Below are 22,359 nucleotides of genomic sequence, written 5' to 3'. Positions count from 1 at the left end.
GGCCGTCGGACCGTCGGCAAACCCTGCGAACGGGCGCACCGACGTCACTGCTCTCGGTTTATCTGTCTTTGGCTTGGCATGGACTCTTGGCTTGGCCGCTTGGCTTCTTTCGTTTCGTCCTCTGTGCAGCGTACATAAGCGAACAGCTGTTATGTTGTTGCTAAGCCGGAAACAAAGCATGTGAATATTTTTTTTTGGCACGGCATCGTTTGGAAAGTGCACTTCCTTGTTCTGACCTTGCCTTTTATGGGCTGGAGCGATATGATACGTAATATGCCACGGCGAAGTTGTCGAAGATACGACGGTGCTACGCTGTTAGAACAATTCATCGGAGCATTCAAGTGTTACCTATTATAAGCTGCCAAAAGTGCGAAGCTCTTGGCTGACAGTGGTGCCTGCTAATTTCCACTGCAAGGATTTCGTCCACGAATGTTATCATAGGTTACGCGCGACTCCAGAGGCACTTTGGAATCTCGGCACGAAATCGTCTGATGAAAATCTCAGGTGCCCGACGCACAACGTTTTGAACGTGTCACGGAGGATCAAGGCAAAAAACTAGAGCAAAAAAGGTAAGTCGAGGTTCAGATATAAAAAATAGCAAGCTTAATGAATCGATTGTGCAGCTGTCCGACTGCGCTTACTCTGATATAACCACGATTAGCAACACAATAGTATTGATACTCTAACTTCCGAATTACCACAGGTGCACGCTGAAGGCGGAAATGAAGCATGATCTGGCTTGTATCTGGTGCATGAAGAAATGGCTGACACGTTAGTTGCAGTCTACCTCCACCAATAGGTATGACAATGTGATGTTATAATTTGAGTATTCACCTATGTTCAACTTTTCATGTGCGCTCGCATGCAGACATCTTGACACTACTTTTAAATCTGCCCTCAAAGTTACAACCTGTGCTTTCAGGGTGGAAAACAAAGGTCGCCATCCCGATTAGCTGCTATCTCCCAGTTCAAGCACTTTTGCTGTCTGGACACTGGTTCCTGTGGACGGGGTGTTACAAGCTTCACTGTCTGATATAGAAGGTACGTTACATTAGTTCAGTTAATTTGTCTTTTGCACATTTTTGTTACTGTTAGCTGGATTACTGTTGGACATACAATCCTTTGGCACACCGAAGCTGATGTCGCCTCTGATAACGTTTTAGAATTTTCAGTGTCATCAACGTCCATTGAGGAAGGTGCCTTTACTATCTGTGAATCTTTAATTGAAGAATAGCCCAGAATTCATGTTAACATTGTCTACTCTTATTAATTTACTGTCTGTGTTCTGAGAGCTAAGAAAAATGGAAACTATTTATTTGTCACAACTTCACACTGGATGTGGTACTGGCTTGACATGTAAGCTAAAATACCTGGATTCTACAATAATTGTGTTCAACTTGGTGCATTACCGTGGGCAATGTCACATTCACTACATTTTTAGTGGGTCCGGTGCACAAATACTGTGTGCATACTGCATACATACATACTGTTCGATAGGCAAAAATACCTGAGCAGTGCTGTGTAGTCTTTTTACCCAAAGTCCATACTCTTACTGCAAAGTCACAGTACGTAGAACAGCAATGTGCAGGTATGCTGCGATAGAGATTCACAACAGAAAGAAGACTGTTGAGAGCATCTAAATATTAATGAGACGAGACGTTCGTGCACAAGGCTACTCTTGTTAATGTCTAACATGAAGTTACAAAATCCCGGAATATATAAAACATGTTGTAATGTAGAGAGCGAGGGTTGGTACAGACATAAAAATAATTATACAATCATATACAATAAAATAAAAAGGGGGTACAACTCCCCCCTCAACTCGACTCGACAACTCAATAACTCTACTTATTCTCTACCTTACAACATGTCATATATTCTGGAATTTTGTAACTTGATGTTAGACCTGAAGAAGCACAGCCTTCTGTGCGAAAGTCTTCTTTCTGTTGTGCACAATCATTATACAGTAAATACGAATATCCATTTCTTGTCATTAAATGCTTTTTCTTTTTCTTTTTTCTGCAGTGATGAGCATCCATAAGGACACATGCCAGAAAGGGAGTCTCTTCGGGATGACAAACCCTCATCACTTCATGAGGATACAATGGTTGACGAATGGTTCTCAAGCACATCGAAACTTCAACAAATAATTCATGAAAAAGCCAGTCAGTGCTAGCACCAGGAATTGAACATGGACCGTCCTGCTACCAGTCAGAGATGTTACATTTCAGGCGCTCATTGACTTTTGGTGAATTACTTGTTGACTTTGTCCCAAGGTGGAGCTCGCCACAGCTCATTTGCTTATCTGTTAATGTTGTGGCGTGTGTTGCGTTTTTCTCTTTGTGTGTTCCAGACTCAGAACGGTTAATTTGGATCAGGTCAGGTACGTTTCATTTAGATATGAAAAATATAAAGTGGTGTCTCTTTTTGTGCCTGATTTTTGACGTCATCGTGGCATGTCTGGACTTGTTCAGCAGTGTTGCAATTTTACCCGCTGCTAGTATGTTGTTGTTGGTGTCATGTTGTGCTAGCCGCGTGGCGATGTGTGGTGACCTGAGGTCTTAAGCCTTTTCCCTGCTCACCTAAGGAAATTTGTGTATCCCTGTCCTGTGCTTTCTTTATGCAAGGGCAATGCGTCTGTGTATGTGGCACTATCAGATACCAGACATGAGTGACTTTTTCTTGGTTTATTGGCATATGCTTCAGTTTTTGAAGGCAAGCACAAGTGCGCGCAATTTTTCGCTGCTCTCTTCCTCAGATCACCGATTTTATGAGGAAGACAGTCGCATGGTACAGCTGAGAAGAGGGTTTCTCTGATTGTTTGTTAAATGTTGTTAGGAGCTCGGTATGTTGAGGAAGTCAGCTGTTAAAGGTATCCGTGAAGAAATGCTTGCATCTGAGCGCAGGATAGGAATTCCTGAAGCACGGCACCCTCAGTGTAAATTAATTATTTTGGATGTGAGTCTGCTTCCCTGCATGACAAGGCTGACATGGGAAGAGAGAAAAAATTGGAGCGCTTCATTAATAGCGATCCAAGTAATAGGGCAATTATAGTTTCCATAGAAAGTAGAATTTTAATGGGCTCCTAAAATTATAGTTTTGTAGTAGTTTTTCTAAACTGCAATGCAATAATCATTAATATAGTATACGAATGCCATCATTGTTCCCGTATAGGCGTTCTGTCTTGTGCTTTGGCGTGCGCCCAATGGAACTTTGCTCCCGGCTTTCCCGCCTTTTTGCTCGCAATGCGCGAATGGAACTTTGCCCCCCCCCCCGGCTTCCGCGCCTTTTTGCTCGCAGGTGTAGCCTCAGACAACGAATGTATGAGCATAGAAAGGGTCATGTATTACATAATCCTGGAGGTGATGTTGCGTGGTCTCACTTATTATTTTAAAAGAGCAGTGGTAGTTTACTGTAATTCTAATGACCATGATGAGCCTTTGGGGTGAAAATCGTTAATATGCAGGGTGCTTTTTTGTTGAATTTTAATGAGAGAATGAATGTCATTAAGAGTAGGACAAAGGAAATAATCTTGCGATTCAATGAATAATAGGAGTCTTTGCCGCTGTCTTCTTCTTCAGACAGGATGTGATGACGTTACGCAGTCTGTAGCAATGCATTGACCGTCACTGGAAAAAAAGTGTAGCAATAGAAAAATGGTGTGTATTGCCCTGGACGGATTTATGATGTGCACTGTTTTTGAATAAGAGGAGTGCGTGTGCTTAGAAATAGTTTGATGCTGGTTTCCTTCTTTGTTTCTTTTTGCTTTTTCCCCCTTGTTGTACATGCACTGACATGCCTGGGCTTGTTCTGATATGCTTTCCTTCTACATGTAGCTTTTTTCTTTTTGTACAAGAAATATTCTTGACGATAGTGCTGCCTTGAATGGGAGTAGAGCTATTCTTAACAATTTTGCGATTCATTTAGTTAAGAGAGTAACCGCGAGGGGGACAGGTGTGTGACTTTATTCAGGAGGAACAAAGCGTCATTATTCACTTAGCTGCATGGCTCTCGGCTGGGATGGACATGTCTTGCTGAACCATTATTTTTTTCCCTGTACAGTAAGACTTTGGGAATCAAATGCTACAGTCTCCTCTTGTCTATGGTGCTCTTCTGCAATAGTTCCCTATGCAATCATTATAGTAGAATAAAGGAAATAATCTAGGGATAGTGATTCAATAAATAACAGGTCCCATGTCTAGAGCGTACGCGTCCTTGAGCCACGCACCTGCATGATGACGTCATACCACGAGACCATTGTTTCAGGTTGACCTTGTCTAGAGGAGCATTAGTGGAAAAAAACAGGGTAGCCCAGAAACAATAGGATGACGTCACGACCAATGAGAACGGCCTGCAGGGGGCGCAAGGATTCACTTCTCTCTTGGACACTGACGGGTCTGGACACGCAAATTTTGCTCCTGGCGTTGGCCGTCAGCGGAAGGACGTAGCTTCGGTGGGGTTCTGTCTGCCTCTGATGGGGTGCGGATGTGTGGTTCGTCACTGGTGAATGGTGTTCGACGATGCAGGTGGATTTTGTGACGAGCGGATTTACAATGAGGGAATGCTGTGAACTGGAAAAATGATGGTGAGTGTGTTTTTCACTCTGTTCAAGTGTTTGTTTTCCTCTGTTGCCCAGCAGTCGTACAATTTGTCCTGACGTGTTCTGACATGCCCCGATATGCATGCTTTCCTGTGTTGACGTTTTGTATTTCTTTTCTTTTTTGACAAGGAACATTGTTGTCTTGACGATAGTGCTGCCCTGAGTTCTGCGCTCCTGTTTACCCGTACTCTGTGTTGATTTGTGGAGTACCTAGTCCTCTTATTTGCCGTTGATGGCGTTACGTGTTAGGATATTTTGTTCTTTTGCAAGTCTCATTTAGTAAGACTTTGGAATTCCTACGATCAGCTTTCACGCATGGTGCTCTACTGCAATAGTTTCCTATTCAATCGTTACAGAAGAATAAAGGAAATAATCATGGGATACTGATTCAATAAATAATAGGTCCCCTGTCTAGAGCGTACGCGTCCTTGAGCCACGCAGGTGCATGATGACGTCATACTGTGGCTTCATTGTAGATTGACCAAAGGAGCATTAGTGGAAAAAAAAACAGGGTAGCCCTGAGACAATAGGATGACGTCACGACCAATGAGAACGGCCAGCAGGGGGCGCAGGAATGCTCTTCTCTCTTAGCCTCACGACCAATGAGAATGGCCAGCAGGGGGCGCAGGAATGCTCTTCACTCTTAGCCTCTCGGAGGTGGTCGCCCCAGAGGGCGCTAGGAGCGCGTATGCGTAGCGGCCGCGGAGCGGCGCCCCAGTCAGTTTCTCTCCGGCTGTCGCGGAAAGCAGACGTGCGCTCCCCGCGCTCGCTCAGTTTCTGGCTGGCTGTCATGGAGAGCAGTCGCATCGGTCTGCGCTCCTGCTGTGGTGAGGTGCTTTGTTGTGTAACTAATGCTTTCGCCAACTTTGTTCCCGCTTTGTTTGCGATTTTCGTGCCAGTGCACGTCGGGTGTTGGTTGCTGTTGTCCGGGCATCCCCGCCATTTTCTATCTTCTTCTGCCTTGGGAACGGGAGTAGCGCTGGCGTGATTCTTAATAATTTTGTTGTGAGATTAGTTGAGAAAGTAATCGATAGGGGGTGCAGCTGCGGGGCTTTATACAGGACAAAAAAGCATTACGAGTCAGTTTCTGCCTGCCCCTCGGATGGAGCAGTCGCATGGTTCTGCGCTCCTGTTCTGGTGGGCTCATTTGTTGTGTAACTAATTCTTTTTGTTGTTAGCTATTGATGGTTTGCATACTCTTGCTTTGCGGGCCTCTGTATTACGAGTGTTTTTCTCCTTGCATGTCCAGAGCTGTCCTAACTTGCCCAGACATGCCGTGATGACGTCACAGCTGACGTCATAGGATGTCCGGAACTGGTGGTCATAGCTGCGATGCTTTGCAACCTGGTTCTGTGCTCCGTCGCCCAGCGACGGTCAGCGGCCTTTCCGGGCGCTTTCTTCAAGATGGCGTCGTTGATCTTCAACTAAACTCCTTCTCTCCACTCTCTCTCTATTTTTTTATTTTTTATGGACTCTCGTAGTGCACAACGCTCGGGTGGTCTGGACACGAGTTAGACGTTCCCCAATTAGTTTGATGACTCATTGGATGATGCTGATTAAGGTGGGGGGTCCCAATTAGCTCTAATTGCTAATTAATGGCGTCCAGAAGCCTTGTAGCGATGTGCACTGTGAGAGTCCAGTACTTACTACTCATCTCGACTGGTAATATGAGGTGTAACAAGTAGAATCGACCAATTATTCCGTACTAAATACACTTGAGCTTATGTTACTGTGTCTGCTATGAGTCGTTTACAATGTGCGCCTATCAGTCCTGCAGTTCCGCGCCGTGGAGATACCTCCATAGGTAGTTCTCTTGCTCGATGACAATACGAACACGTATCATTTTGCTCCCCCATGGAAAACGGCAGGGATGGGCATAAATACATTTTTTATTTAAATATAAGTACAAAATACTTTGTTGTTGAAAGGTGTATTTAAATACTCTTCATAAATGCTTTTCAACATGAGCATTTAAATACAAAATACATATAAATACAGTATTTAAATACCCTAACTACTACATAAATACTGTGAGGACACATGTCATCTGGAATTACAGAATATAACGATGATCATAACACCAAACCAGCAAGGAACATTAGCATTTATTTGTTAGATTATCGTGTCGATTTTAATACTACAAGTTTCTCGAAGACTGCATCTTTTAGGCATCTTCTGTTGGGCTGTACAATCGGAATCGCAAAGGAGAACAGCATCTCCACAGGTGCCGATGAACAAATGATTGTATTAAATTTGACGAAGATGCATTGTACAACAAGGTAATTGGGTAGGCGCGACCATTGTTCGCAAGAGCAGTGAGAGACTTGCCATCTAAAATAGTTTGTTGCATGCGTATGCTAGCGTAAACAGGGCGTAACTGCGCCCCAAACTCATCCTTCTTCCCGAAAGGTCAAAGGCAAGGTAACTTTAAGATACGAGTCTGTATATACTGTATTTAGGGGTGTTTATCAAGTATGTACAAGAATAAATACCCGAAAATTGGTATTGAAAAGGTAATTATAAATATATTTTTCGAGGCTGTATTTAAATTTAAAATACGCATACATGTATTTATATTTTAAATAGTATTTTAATTACAATGTATTTAAATACTGCCCATCCCTGGAAAACAGCAAACAATGAAATGCGCCCAAGTTTGATTGACAGGTTCAGACTCTCTCATCCTAATAGGCTCATCCTAATGGCCAAGCTCTCTTGTAATCCACGGCACCGAGGCGTGAGTGATGGGATCCGGGACAAGCTGTCGTCGTCCAAGTGTTTGCGACCAGAGTTGTACCCATTAGACCTCTACCCGAGAAACGTCATCATGACGTTGGTAGACAGACTGAAACCAAAATAAATCGGAAGGGGGGGGGGGGGCTGGGTTCCACGAATTGGCACTTGTTCGTTGCCTCCTATTGAATGAAAAGTAGGACCGAAGGTCGTCCCTTTCGGGGACCATAGTAATCGCTCATGACCGTGGCTTTCCTTGTTCGCCCCTAGCTTCGACCGTAGTTAACGCTATCAAATTGGTGGTGCTGTCAAACACTGTGACGTCATTTATTTACAAACAGGGAGAGGTCTACAGTGTTATAATGATCGTCAGGAGCGTTCGTGTCCAAATTGTGCCAAGACGGTCCTCAAAAGTGGTTTGCAATAGGATTCTTCAGGTCTGTTGCAATCGGTTTGTTGGTCCGGTCGGATTTTTCATTTTTGGCCAGACAGCAGAGCTCCTGATGGTCAGTAATGCATACATGTAATGAGTCGACGGCAGTTAGGGTACATAAATCGCCACGTTCTGTCATTCCTGCGAAGGAGTACCACGGAAGAAAACCGCAGGCTGTTCGATTACCTTCGACTCAGATGATGCCTTTGTGAAGCATGTCACGCACAATGGTCTGGGATAATGACTTGCGCGGGGGAGGCGCGGTACGGACAATATCGGATAATTCGGGCAACAGTGCTACGATTCGTGCATTGTCCCGAACGGAAAGGTCTGCGCATACTTTTTCTGCCAGGATGCACGTGTCAAGCCAGGGGTCCTGGGTTGCGGTCTTGAACACTACGAGACGTAAAAATGCACCAGCGCGGCCATCGCAAGATTGCCGAACGAGATATGCTTCCCGTGCAGGTCTTCTCATCAAGAAGACGGCCCCCTTTTGAAGTGTTCGGCGCCCAAATTGCGCCAAGACCGTCCTTAGAAGTCACGAGTGTATATCGAGAGCATAATGCCGTCCGCGGGAGAATATCCGCTTTCTAAGACAAGATCAACTCCAGTCGCGGCGGCGTAGTACCACTTCTAGAATTTCCGCTTGCACCGCTGGTGTAGCGTCACCAGTAATTCTGAACGTTATCACTACAAACAGAGGAACTAGTGCAAGCACTTCGTCTTCGTCCTTGATGGTAACTATCGCCGAACAGCATGCATGGCGACATATTAATCTGGAGGTCATATTGCTCTAGAGTTTGCATCTACGTAGCCTTAGTTTAGTCCGTGTGAAACGTTAGAGGGAGCCAGTCTGTGTGGCTGGTCTTCCGCTCTGATGCCAATACAGAGAGACTTGATGACAATACACGCGGGAGAGCGAATGGTTCGCTCAGTGAAGGAACCCCTAAGGAGAACGTTACGTCGTAGAAGACCACCATCAGTAATTATCAAACCTTGTCTCCATCTCACCTGCTTCTTGGGAAGCGACTTACGGCTTTACCGCCCTTACTAGGGTTGTCAATCCCGAGCCATTTTTGCAGTCCCGGGATTTCGATTTTTTGCTGTCAATCCTGGGATCCCGGGACGGGATTTCGAGATTGTGATAAGTTCAGATGGAGCTTCCAAGTATATAGTCCTGCGCGGGTCAGAATTATCTAACCCGGCATTATCTAACCAAGTCCATTTACCTCAAGTGACTATATCGGCGTGTTGTGCGCAGTTCATGTGCGCTCTGTCAATTCTACCTTTTCCTGAAGGAAGGCACTCGAAAATTCTCAGTGTCACCCCATTGGTAAAATAGTGCAACGAAATTCTTTCATTTTATTTTATTTTATTTTTTCTGCTACGACAATGCCACTCCTTTTCTATTCATGTGCATCACTGTTCCGCGTGAAAAGAAGGCGAGTTCCGCAACACTTGAAGTCACAGGAAATAATACTTAATAATTTCTTCGAACCGTGTAACATTCCACTGTGTAACAGCAACAAAAAAAGACGACGTAGGAAGAAACGAAACACTAAACAGTTTAACACATCGTCGCTGCGTGCTTATCACATTGTACAATGATTGACACACGACCTGAGAAAGCACAGAGCGTCGAGGGTCGTGTCTCCCAGTGCGGAGCGAAATTTTGCGAAAATACTGGCTGCCAAGCTGAAGGTCCGTTCAGCTTCTCCACTAGAAGGAACGATAGTCAGCAAATATCAGTACCCTCGCGTAGGCAGCAGTCCTCAGCCTCCTCCAGTCATAAAAAGTGCTATTACCTTACTAAGGGGTGAGTCTATGCCTGATGGCCTGCAGGTGTTTGATTTTTCACTCATATTTGCTCTCACGAAAATACCGGGATCTTCCGGAAGAAATCCCGGGATTTCGGGATTCGGGATATCCCGATTGACAACCCTAGCCCTTACAGAAGCGAATGTCACCGACGTATCCTGGTAGCACACATGCACAGATTCTGCAGACAAGGGAGAAGTTTCTTAACCGGTACCGGAGGCAGTTCTACTGGCAGACCACGAACGGCCAAGGATGTTTTGGAAGCTCGCACGAGTGCAGCGAGTACACCCTGGTCGCGACGGTCTAGTTAGTTCGTGTACACTTAGGACCTCTTCGAGCATGTTAAAGGACAACGGAAGCGAAATTTGTCCATTGCAAAAAAGGGACCGAACAAGGTGTAAATATTATGTAAAATTATGGTGCCACTAGTATTTTGCAAGTACGCTGTACGGATGGGCATATTTTTGACGATTACGAGCGCGCTGGGCCGCCCACCCGACACGATCGCCCATGGAGCGCGCCAAGCATTGCGGGAAAATCTGAGGAGCGCGTGACGTCAAATATCTCTCGCGCTCCATGTGCGGCTGCTCGGTAAACGGCACAAACACGGCGAATTCTGAATAACGCCTGAAGATGTTCGATACGGAGATCTCGTGAAAGTCTGAAGGCGATATATCCTATGAGAGATGTGTTCGTACATGCTTCTTCGTCTCCGTTCTTTCCCCGTAGCGGGAATTAGACGTACGCCGAAACGCCAAATGAAAGTCAGGAACTCCAACAGGAGAGCCAACGTGCGTCACTTCCGTGGTCTGCTACGGCGGCGCGGCGACGCTCACCAGGGGCTCAGAGTGCTCCACGGCCGAATGTTATATCGCGATTGTGGCGGCATTTCAACTAATATACGCAGATCTAAGTCGAATTCCGGATTGTTTTGGTACACATCGCAATATGAGGCAAATAGCTTTGCAGCATATTTTCGCTTCCGTCGTCCTTTAATCAAACTACCCATTCAGCTTTCACATCGTCTTGAAGTATAGCCATGACGTATCATGCTAGAGGGAGTGTTAAGGACGACGAGGGGAGGGGGGTCGCGCGCCTTACTTATCGTGCACGGAATCCCCGTGATTGGGATCATTCTTCTTTTTGATTTGGAACCAGTAAACAGTGAAAACGACGCCTCTCTCTGGCTCCTTCCTCTGACAGCCCAAAGGTCGCTGATTGGGATGGTCGCGTTATATCGGTTGAGTTGGACCTGGCGGGCGCAGTTCTCAGAACTGTGAACTTGTACGCTCCGGTCCGCCGCGGTGACCGTACGGAATTTTTTAGGGGCCTCGATTCGTGGGTAACCCAACCCATGTAGTTACGGGGGACTTTAACTGCGCTATGGGACGACGACGACGACGGTCATGGGAGTGGGAGCAGGCCTGTAAACCAGGACCTGTTGCAATTAGTTGGCGGCCTAGGACTTATAGATGCATTTTCGCACATAAATCCTGGAGTTTACCAGTACACGTGGTGCAATGCTCAGGGTGCACATAGCCGACTTGACCGTTTGTACGTTTCTCCTTGTTTGGGTTGCCGTGTTTAGAATTCCGTTGTGCTTCCCTCTGGCGATCTTTCTATGAGCTCGTTGAGGGATGCGGAGAGTACAGTTCGGGAAGGTTGGTAGTGTGGACAACGGAGAACAATGTTCTCTAGATCCTCAACAGCACAGCAGTGGCTTCAGTGGGGAGAGGCAACTTGGCGAGAGGCAAGTGGGGAGAGGCAAGCGGGAGCGCCACTGTGCTGTGAAGGCCACGTCGAGGCGTATTCGATGCACTAATGCGGCATCTTGACGAGTGATACGACAGGTGTTCAAGTCAAACCGGGACTTTCTGTCTGCCGGGTGTACAAATGAATCGCGCTCGTTGTTTTTCGTCATTTTCACACGCGACAGGCCCAGGGGCAAATTTAAGGGGGGCGGGGGGGGGCGACGACCCCCCCAGTACGACTGCGTTCCCTATGGAAAAAAACTATCTCCTGGATGATACTGCGCCGCAAAGCACGAAATTTCCTTAAGACCCCCCTAGACAGGCCTCCGCGCTCACCACGTGATGGTTCAAAGTTTGTGCAAAACAGAAGACACGTGTTGGACAAGATGGCCAACAACGAGGTGAGCAGGTGTACATCGAACTGCGAATTGTCATGAAGTTTCTCGTGAATGGAGGCGTAAAGTCACCTGAAATTCACAGAAGAAGTCAGCCTCAGTATGGCCACGATACACTTAGCCGCTGCAAAGCGTTTGAGTGATGCAAACCGTTTCGAGACAGCCGTACATCAGTACAGGACGATCCTGGTCGAGGCGGTTCAGAGCCCAGTGTCAAAATTCCTGAGAACATCCAACTTGTGGAGAGCCTGATCCTCAAGGACCGACGGATAATATGTCTCGAATTGGCTCGAAAGACAGACCCGTTCTATGACGGAGCTTTCTGGACGTTGACCACTCTCATTCGTGAACACCTGCAGTTCCGGAAAGTTAGTGCCCGTTGGGTCCCGAGGCAGCTCCCGTGTTTGACCGGTAGAGAAGACTGGAAATCTCCCAAGAGCTAAGGAACCGTTTCGACACTGAAGGACTGCCGTTCCTTGATCGGATCATCACGTGCGATGAAACGTGGGTGCACCATTTCACTCCAGAGCCTAAACACGCATCAAAACAGTGGAAGCATCCGGGCTCCTAGCTCCCAAGAAGTTCCGAAGCATCCCATCTGCGGGTAAGGTCATGGCCACAGTATTCTGGGACAAGGCTGGCGTTGTTCATGTTGATTTTCTGCCTAGTGTTAACACCATCAATAGTACATATTACTGCCAGGTTCTCAGGGATGTGCATAAGGCGGTGAAGCAAAAGCGGCCAGGCCTCATCACCAAAGGAGTCCTCCTCCTACAGGACAATGCACGCCCGCATACCGCGCATCTCACGACACGCGCCTTACAGGAACTTGGCTGGGAGTTGCCGCCACATCCCCCTTACATTTCAGACCTCGCCCCCAGCGATTTCCATCTCTTCGGGCCACTGAAGGCGTTCCTTGGGGGCCGCCACTTCAGCTGCGACGGCGACGTCAAGCATGCGGTCCGATCATGGCTGCTACGCGCCGGTAAGGATTTCTACGCTGCTGGCATCCAAGCCCTAGTGAAACGCTGGGACAAGTGCATTAGTGCAGATGGGGATTATTGAAAAATAAAACTAATTTCTCGCCTGTAAGTTCATTTTACCTTTGCGAAAAATGAAAAGCCCCGGTTTGGCTTGAACACCCCTCGTATGTGCAGGCATGCGGAAAGCGAGCACTGGATCAACTCCGCCCAGCATGGCGTAGAATGTCAGCGGTCCGCTGGCGGGTACGCAGAGGAGCCACGAGGCGTCGAAGTAGGGACCGACGATCTGCTGTCAGCAGCGCAATAGGCGTCTGTCTTCGAGAAAAGTATCCGAGACGTATCCGAGACGAGAGAGCTGCTTCGGCGGTACTGTCCGCCTGTGCATTGCCTTCGACACCGCAATGGGCTGGAACCCATTGGAGAACGAGCCTGTTCCCTGCTTCGTAGACAAGTTTGTCAGCCATTAACACATCCATAACCAACGGTGCGGAGGAGCCTCGTATACCAGAATTTTCAATTGCTTGCAGCGCAGATGTTGAATCAGTGAAGACCACACAGTTCCGTGGAGTAAAGCGAACGATGTGCTGCAGAAAGAAAAGTATGGCATAGAGTTCCGCAGCTGTGGATGAGGTATGATGCCAAAGGCGACGTCCTTCAACTACGCCTTCAGATGGGATGACGAATGCCGACGCGGACTTGCCATTTCGAGATGCACCATCGGTGTATCCGGCGGCAGAGGTAGAAAACTTCGCGTCTAAGAAAGCATAAAAATGGGCTCGAAGGACTTTCGGGGAAACCTGATCTCTGCGGTCCTGGGGGTCAGGAAGACGTGCGAAGGTGGATGGCACAGGGAGAGACCAGTGGGCGTTCGGCGGTGTGACGTACTTAGGTGTAAAGCCAGTGAGAGCCTGGCGTGTCCTCTGCGCTACGTGATGGAAATCACTTTCAGGACGGTATCGAATTTTTCTGACGAGTGGGTGACGGGGAACCTGAGCACGCAAACGTAGGGAGTGTCGAGCCGCTTCCCGCTCAAGCAGGACCTCCACCGGGAGTTCACCAGCTTCAGCTAGGACTTGGTGTGTTTCAGCTGTTCTTGAAACTCCAAGGCAGCGACGAAGCCAAGTAAACCACTAATATCCCTAGGAGATCCCTGCAAGATTCTGAACGTCCAGAATATCTGGACATCCATGTGATGTCTGTGGGACATCCTAGGACAACAATCACGTTTCGGTTTTACCTAGTAAATAACAGATGCCCCAAGTACGTCTGCAGGATATCGCGCTTTGGATGTTTGAAAAGAAGCAGCCTGCACATCCCAGGGGTATCCGTGCACGATCCAGTATATACCAAATTTTGGGCACTGATTGAACGTCAACGAACGTGCACAATAATTTATATATCAGTGTATGCTGCGGCCATTTCGGCACCCTGGAGGGGCCAAAAAGAGAGACTGCTCTTGTTTTAGGGTGAGAGCACCTTTAACCACCCCTCACAATATGTTTGTTAGGTATATCACTTGTGACGTATGAAGCAAAAGTATATGGCGCGGAAACTAGAATAAAATTTATTACATTTGAAAAGCAATTATAAGTAGCATACCATATTTGTCCAAAAGTCTCTTGGCGACGTCGTGGGGATGCTCCTGGCATCTACAAAAAGTGCGGAAATCTGCAGGGTGCTCCCTGGGATATCTTTATGTCCAAAATGGGATATCTCGCAGATGTCACTGGGACGTATATAGTTTACTGGGAGGCTTCGGGCGAACAGGGTCCGAAGAGTATTTGACGATGTTGTAGAAACCCTGTGCAAGACTGGAAGGCTGTAAATCCCAGTCACCCTCACCAAAGCCACGTGAACGGCTAGAAGGGAGCGTTGATCAGAGTCCCAGCCTAAGCCAGAAAGATGTTGAATTGCAGGCAGCCATCGCTGCGCTTTGGTTTCAGTGTGCTTTATGTGGCGAGCCCAGCGCTGTTTCGAGTCCAGGACCACATAAAGGAAGCGATGGGAACGTACAAGCTCGAGCTTCTTTGGACCCACCCAAAGAGGGAAATTACTCATAGCCTTGTGAATGAAAGGATGCTCGACGCACTTTTCTGCGAAAGGTCCATTCCAAGTCGCGTAAGGTAGAGATGGACATTGTTTAAAGGAGCATTAAAGTGTTATCTAACATGGCCAAAAACTGTTGTCATCTTGTAAAGCAGTATGTGAAAAGCATTCCCACAAAATATTTCTGTCCAAAGTTGTTTCACCACGGCGCAATTTATTTGGAAAATCGCTACCGCGGTGACAGACCGGTGCGCTCCAACTGCAGACCACACCCACTCTACTGTGACGTTTGTGGTAGAGAGCCCCTCATTCGTTCGTAGGAAAAACCGTCTGCTACGAACATTGCGAGCTGTTTCTTGTTGACTTCTATTCTTTATATGACTTATATCACGTTTTATAACAAAAAACAGCAAAAAGAAGCATATATGCAGCCTGAGAAAATAAGATTACGATCACAAGAGTAATATATCCGTGGCTTCTGTGCGATCTCAGAATTCACAGTAGCAGAAAGCAAGCGATGGCGGTGGTATTGTGGCGCAAACTGTTAGCCACTAAACCAAGTGCGCGGTGAAAACGGTTGGACAGGCTGCACTGTCGGGAAGCACGGGGTTCACGCTGTACACGGGGGTTTCGCTGTACGCTTTTGACGCAGTTAATTTCGGGCTGCACCACTCGTTCTTCCCGTGGTGTCTGCGGTCCCAAAAAAATCGTGGTTGTGTTGTGGACAGCCTTCAAACCCTCCGTTTCGGACACCACGTAGCCAGAGAACGCATGGTGTCTCCGAAGCGGTAGCAGACGCTCCGGCCTGCGCGATGTTGCTCACCTCGATCATGTGATCCCTGGTCCAATGAGGAGCGTCCTCACCACTTGCGTCACTAAGTGACGCGCGTGATGGCGCTCATCACGTGTCTATCGTGAAGGCGAAGGAGGGTGTTTCGCGAACGGGAGATTCAGGGAGCTATTGCAGACGTCCCAATTTCGCTACGGTTGCACTAATTGTGAGAAAACTGTTTTCGGCCGCCTAACTTTCCATACCGACCAAAAACAGAAACAAAGTTGTGGGCCTCTAGACTGTTGCAAACGGCGCTGAATGGCTGGTCGTGACTTGCTTAGTGTCCAAAGGGCAACGCCGTCCGCATACAGGGGGAATGCTACTGTAGCGAGCACCGCATCTTCACCGCAGCACACGAGTCATCGCCATCACTCCTCCAGCGCACCTGCCCCGCGGCGCGAGGTTTCGTTTTCGACTGCATCGTCATTCCCGGTCACTAAACCGTCATACATCGTAGAGCTCACTCGTCTCTTTCATAGCCTCTACAACTGGTGACCCGAGACGCTCTAACTTCATGGCCTGCACCGGTGACTTTTGTAGTGTCGTTTCGTTGATGACCTGGATTGAACCCCCCCCCCCCCCTGATGATTGATGCATTTCCTGACGCTACGGTGCCATTTTGTCACAAACCTCTTTATTCATCACCCACCAGGCGGCATCCCGCCAATCACTCTGCAACACTCACACAGGTGGCGCCACAAACACTACAACCACCCCGCTCCACCGGCGACGACACACGTTCCACCGGTCGAAGCGTCCTTCGCACCGCTGCGCCTCTCACCGTTTTTCGGTATCTGACCCGCAGCTATGGTTCGCCCAGGTTGAAGTTGTTTTCGCCGGCCGCTGCATCACTTCGTAGCTCTCGAAGTTCGGTTACGTCCTCACCCACCTTCCACCCGAGGCCGCTGCGGAGGCCCGCAATCTCATAATTCGGCCTCACGCTGAGCACCCGTACGATACCTTACGCGACGAACTCATACGACGCACGGCTCTGTCCTCGGAAAACCGCATTCGACAGCTTACATCAGAAGAGCTTGGCGACAGCCGCCCCACTCAGCTCATACGTCGGATGCGTGGGCTCGCCGGTAACCCCACCTCCGAAGACACCCTCCTCCGCGAGCTTTTCCTGAAGCGACTGCCTCACAACATCAGAATGATCCTCACCTCGACCGAGCATGCCTCCCTCGACGATCAAGCAAAGATGGCAGATCGCATTTTGGACCTCACAGGTCACCCTGTACCGGGCGCTGTTGCGAATCTTGGCACGACCACCGCCGCATCTTCTGCCGATCCCACTATCGCCATGGTCACGGCCTCTCTCCACCAACTCCAGAGCACTGTCGCCGTTTTGGCGGAACGCGTGGCCACCATCCAACCTCCCCGAGGTCCCCGATGCAACGCTTTTCGTCGGCGTACCCCATCCCGCAGACGCCCACGGTCGCCTTCGCCCTCGGTCTGCTGGTACCATGAGACCTTCGGTGATTCGGCCCGCCACTGCCAGCCCCCTTATTCCAGGTCGGAAAACGACACGCCCCACCCAGCAGTGGCTGGCACCGCTGGGGGAACTAGCAGCCGCCTCTTTTTCGTCACCGACCGCAGCACCGGTTACACCTAGAGGCACGAGCTTGTCACATGATTTCTTCTTCCCATATTTGGATGGATTCTGGAGGTCTGTGGTTTGTCCCGTGGACACTTGGGCATGATTTTGAACTCACTTCCTTGCTTGCTTCTGAGTGCATTTGGTGGTTGTGCAGTCGAACATGGTGTTGCAGTGAGCCCTGGGGCTTGGTGTTTCAGAGTCCGATGCTTGCTTGGGATACCTGCCAGTTCTTGTATAATACCCTGCATACATTTTTGTGTAACATCTGCTTACAATGGGACCATTTTACAGGTGCTAACATGGCTTGAATTTTGTGACATGAAGCTGCAGAGCTGTTATGTTTACTTGGCACCCGTATTGTTCTGCACACAACACTTTGCACAGATTGCACTTTTTGCGCACAGGAAGGCTCAGGTGGGATACAGTACCGACAATTAAATGCCCTTTATACAGTGCTGGTAAGTATGGGGTCAACAAAAACATGGAGCTGAGCACTATTTTCTGTGTTCCTATCATTATATCAGCATGGCATTAAAACGAGTGAAACAGATGCATGTATTGTTGTACAGACGTGTGTTGACACCATAGCGTAAGGCAGAAGCGTTGGGGAGAGAAGCAGAAAACATGGCATCATCTTGGTATCATCAGGTATCACCTATACACTGCAGCTCTGAAAAATCGTGGCGCAAGGATTTCCATAGAAGAGATGATGTTCCCGGCACGGCAGTAAAGTAGGGAACACGCCGGACGCGACCGTCTAGTAAAGGCGCTCTACACTAGAGGAGGGCAGTCGGTGCTGCGGTCGCCGGACCAAACTTTAGTGCAACCGATATTGGGGTGGTGGTGGTGGTGGTGGTGGTGGTGATAGGGCTTGCCGTTGATATTGGGGTGCGAACGCGGAGCAGACGAGCTCGGATGCAATCACCTGCGCTGCGCTCAAATGCAACGCTTACGCCATCATGATGTTCCTATCGCTGGGGCTGCCTTAGCTGCAGAGGAGAGTGGAAATCTTTGAAACTCGTTTGTTTAATATGTATGCTGCATGTTTCCGAAAGAGAAACCTTGCCAAGTGGACAGTGAAGCAGCGCCGAACACTACCATATCGATCTTGTACACACGTTTCCGGATGCGATGGTCCATTTAACAACTAAAGAACCTCACCAGCTACTTTTAACTATTTTTTACTTCGCCCCGAAGCACTGTACTGGCTGAAAACACCATACGGCCACACGAAAATGTTACTGGGAAGACTTACTTAGCCTTTTGCCGCACCATTGCATGGGTTGGACGCTTGCTTGTCGAGATATTGTCCAGAACAACGCGAAACTTAGAACACTGTTCAGTACAGCCCCCATACTGGAACTCGATCCTGTTTCTCTGTAGCATTCTAACAAGATAAAGTGCTTCCGCTCGTAAATCAGTCTGGAACGCAGCTGCACCAACACTATGGTGTCGCACGTGGAAGGCCTCCATAAGTTGACCTCGAAAACTACTGACCTTGTTCGTGCCGGTGTTTACATACTTCGACTGCTTTCGAATATAGTATATTTTTTTCGAGCGATCTACAAAATGTGATTTCATTTCCGCACCTCGTTCGATTTCTTGGTGATAGTCTCTAGCTGTATCAGAGTTAACGGGCGGACAGGGACGAACGCGGCCTAGATTCATAAACCTTACAAGTAAATTTGATATAGTCGCTTCGAAGTTCAACGCACTTGGCACGTCGTTCTTGAAACTTCTTTCATTATCGAAAAAAAAAAAGAATAGATCAGTTGAGATAGCCGTGGGTGAGTAACCGTTTAATGACTGTGACATGAGATGCAGGGAATAAACATGCCGTGATCAGTACGCAGCCAAGTCCAGAATGAGAACATGAAGTACGCGCTCTCGCGCTTCTTCGTCAGCCACCAGTGGCGCCACCACAATATGGCCGCGTGCTGATCACAGCATGTTTATTCCCTGCATCTCATGTCACAGTCATTAAACGGTTACTCACCCAGGGCTATCTCCGACGTCTCTGAAATATGCTTCGACTGGTCATAAAACTTCCTACAGGCTCTGAAAAACCTATTTCCTTTCAAACATTTGGAAAGGAAAAATAATGGAGCGAGATCCGGCCGACGAGTGCAGTGGATGTTCAATGCATTCCCATATCAAGGCCTTTGGCGTCTGCATTCTTTGGCCTAGGGTCACTAAATAGGGAGCAGAGTAGCGACACTGAGCCACGCGAGCCGGCCATCTTCGCATACCTGGGTAGTAATGTCATTACTGTAATGATGAAAGATGAAAGTCACTGAAAAGGTTAGCCAGCTGTAGGAGTCGAACTGTGGTGACGTCAGGGTGACGTCAGGGCAGTGGTGGCGCTGGCGAACACTTTTTTAAAGGAGCACTAAAATGCAAAACGACTCGTTTTCATATGAAGCTTCGAGTTTCACTAATCACTATGCAACCGAAATTATTTTACTTGGCGCTCCCGTTTGTCACGAAAACACTGGTGAAACATCCGCGAATAACAGCTTCGTTGGCGGCGGCCAATCACCTCCTCAAGATGCAGAAACGGCGGCAGCCAATCGAGCACTTAACGTGCATCGCGATCCTGCCGTGTATCCATGGATTTCGAACGTCGTCCGTTCGTGGTCATGTACACGCATGCGTCACTGCATGCGAATGTTGAGTTCGGAAAATGACTTGCTTAACTACCAATGGTTACATTAACGAGAACTGTACAGTGGAGTAAATTGCAGTAAATGCAGTAAATTCTCCCTAGATCTTAGCAGAAGGTGCCAGAGATCGACGTAGTTTCGCTTTACTGGTCGCACTACTCCTTTAAAGCGAAACCGCTACGTAGCGGGAACGCGAGTCCAGCAGTGCAACCTCAAGATGCGCTAAGTGAAACGCTGGTCGCAATGTGCTGCCGAAAGAAGAACGAATTCGGTACGATTTCGATTGTAACTTCGTAATTGAAAATTTTGATTACTAATGCCCACTACGAAATAAAAACAGCTTTTAAAGTGCCACTACGGACTAAATCTCGTGTCTTCATAATCCTACCAAAGTTATGTTACTGAAATCTTCCTGGTCCCGTTTTACATTCCTGCAAAATATTTTGGCTCTACGTGAGGCGAAAGCTAGAGAAAATTATTTTTTTAGTTTTGAGAACTGTGACGTCATGTTAGGCTTCGACTGAGCGCCCGGCTCTCATCTGGCAACGTTGTTGCCGTTCGCGTCTTCCGGGGGGGGGGGGGCTCACACTTCGCACTCCGTTAGCGGAACCCCACGTGACATATCATACGACCGCTCCGACCTACGAGAAAACACAAAGGAAGAAGCAGACATCTCTCCCATTTTCCCCTCTTTGGATCAGCGTCACGTGACTCCCCCGGGACGCCGGCGTCGTTGCTAGGAGACGAGTACCTTCTCCAGAACATGACATCATTGGAATTTGTGGGCTTATGATTACGTCACCCGCTCCATGCGTCACCGAAACTTGTGGTGGCTCAGCAGATCTTCAACAGTTGACAGAAATGCGCAGCGTTCGTAAACAGGATTGAAATTTCGCGTATAGAATCCTTGAGGCACCTTCCTTTCATGGACTAAATAAAATATACGCCGTTGTGCGAGTCCGGGATGGCACTTTAAAGTGATTTGAAATGAACTTGTGGTGAGCATTTCAATGCCCCTTTAATTGCGTTTTGAATTGCTACAATATTTTGTAGTCGAGCTTACGTCAGGATTTCTACCCGAACAGTGTATAGCCCACATAACATTTCTTGACATAAAATTTTGGAGCTACTCCAGTATTCATGGCGGCTACGATTTCTCGTCTGCTACTGACGGGTGCCCGCGTTGTTCTGCGTAAGGTATTTGAAATTGAACTGTCCAAGCAGAGTGCAGATAATATATGGCATAAATGCGGCCAAGCTGGAAAACAAAATCGCGGCCGATCAAGGAAGCTGTAGCGATTTTCAGCGGCAGCTGTTACGCGAAGCTCTGCACGGAGTCGGTCCTCCGTTGTTTTCCACTACTGGCTGCGTCAACATCAATATATACGTACTTTATATTTTTATGAGCTATATTTTTCTCCCCGATAAAAATGGTGACGCTCTTCAGACTGGCACGTTGCGTGGGAAGGTAGGAAGGGCCGGAAGATTGGGAGAAGAATGTGGAAAGATTGAAAGCGCATTGCACTCGTTACCAGCACAAAGAGTTGTCAAATGTCGACCTCAAACGTCCGCGTAACCCTGGAACCGATTATTTCCCTCCAATGAACGTGGCAGTCGTCCGTAGGTGGCGGCGCGTGCGCGTACGCTTACCCGTAAAATGCGCACTCAAGGCTTGCATTAGGTGTCCGTGCCAAGGTGGTACCCGGATATAAAATGTTCGGAAATTGGCCAAGTCGGAGTAAAAACCTTACGACTTTGCTTTGTCGTTTGCTTCATCGTCGCCAGAAGATTGAGCGACAGGTAAAATGAGCAATCAAAGCTACGTTGAGGCACACGAAGATACTGTACATAACATCTCATCCATTATTAGAGCTATCCGTACCCAGTGCTCAGCATTCAAGTTTCAGGAATTTGATATGCCTCTCACAATCCACTTCGTCCAGTCTAAGACAGGACAAAAAAAAAAAAAATGCAGCGTGGCGTGGCAGGGAACATCTCCCCACCACAGCTTGAGACAGTTCACACAGCATCCGGCACTGTGCAAACGAAATTGACTGGACCAATAAAAATGCGACGTTACGCCTTCCAGCAGGCCAATCTGTGGCCTTGCTGCTTGTCTTGTCTTTCGGCTTGTCCTGGCTACGATCGATTAGTTCTTCGCCTGACGCCCAGTTAGTTGTAGTTTGTAATAAAGCCACTTTTGACTTAAAAAGACATTTCGTACATTGCGATGATTCAATGGTCTATATATAGAAACCCACTACGCCGCGCTTGCTACCACACTGTAACCAAGTACGAAGTTGCAAGGCGAACACGCTAACTCGCAATAACAAACAAGTCTCATGAGTGCATGCCTCGTCGTGATGAGCAGCTTATTACACAATATTCATTGCGGTGAAATGAAAAGCGTTGCAGTACCCCCACCCCCCTTCCCCTCTACTGAAAGGGCTCCTTGAAGGCCAGGTATCCCTCGGTGCAGAGGCAGAATACGGCAGTTAGCTGTCC

At 47.9% G+C, this 22,359-nt stretch overlaps 1 protein-coding gene and 1 long non-coding RNA gene across 2 annotated transcripts; both read left to right on the top strand.

Moving 5' to 3' along the window:
- Window positions 1–9: 9 nt before the first annotated feature.
- Window positions 10–2,578, top strand: LOC135365887 (uncharacterized). Its single transcript, XR_010413986.1, has 4 exons — window positions 10–569; window positions 704–799; window positions 937–1,041; window positions 2,026–2,578. It is a non-coding gene; the product is annotated as an uncharacterized LOC135365887 (long non-coding RNA).
- A 12,136-nt stretch (window positions 2,579–14,714) lies between these two features.
- On the top strand, window positions 14,715–17,206 carry LOC135366382 (uncharacterized). Its single transcript, XM_064599063.1, has 2 exons — window positions 14,715–14,831; window positions 16,451–17,206. The coding sequence occupies exons 1-2, from the start codon at window positions 14,715–14,717 to the stop codon at window positions 17,204–17,206; spliced, it is 873 nt and encodes a 290-aa protein (XP_064455133.1).
- Window positions 17,207–22,359: the final 5,153 nt, after the last annotated feature.

The sequence above is a fragment of the Ornithodoros turicata genome, chromosome 8 (assembly GCF_037126465.1).
Source record: "Ornithodoros turicata isolate Travis chromosome 8, ASM3712646v1, whole genome shotgun sequence".
Lineage (NCBI taxonomy): Eukaryota > Metazoa > Arthropoda > Arachnida > Ixodida > Argasidae > Ornithodoros > Ornithodoros turicata.
This window is presented reverse-complemented; position numbering and strand designations above follow the sequence as displayed.

Coding starts and splice junctions, on each gene's coding strand:
- LOC135366382 (XM_064599063.1), top strand. CDS start 14,715: ATGGGAACGTACAAGCTCGAGCTTCTTTGGACCCACCCAAAGAGGGAA. Junction 14,832..16,450: donor AAAGGTCCATTCCAAGTCGC/GTAAGGTAGAGA, acceptor ATCACTTCGTAG/CTCTCGAAGTTCGGTTACGT.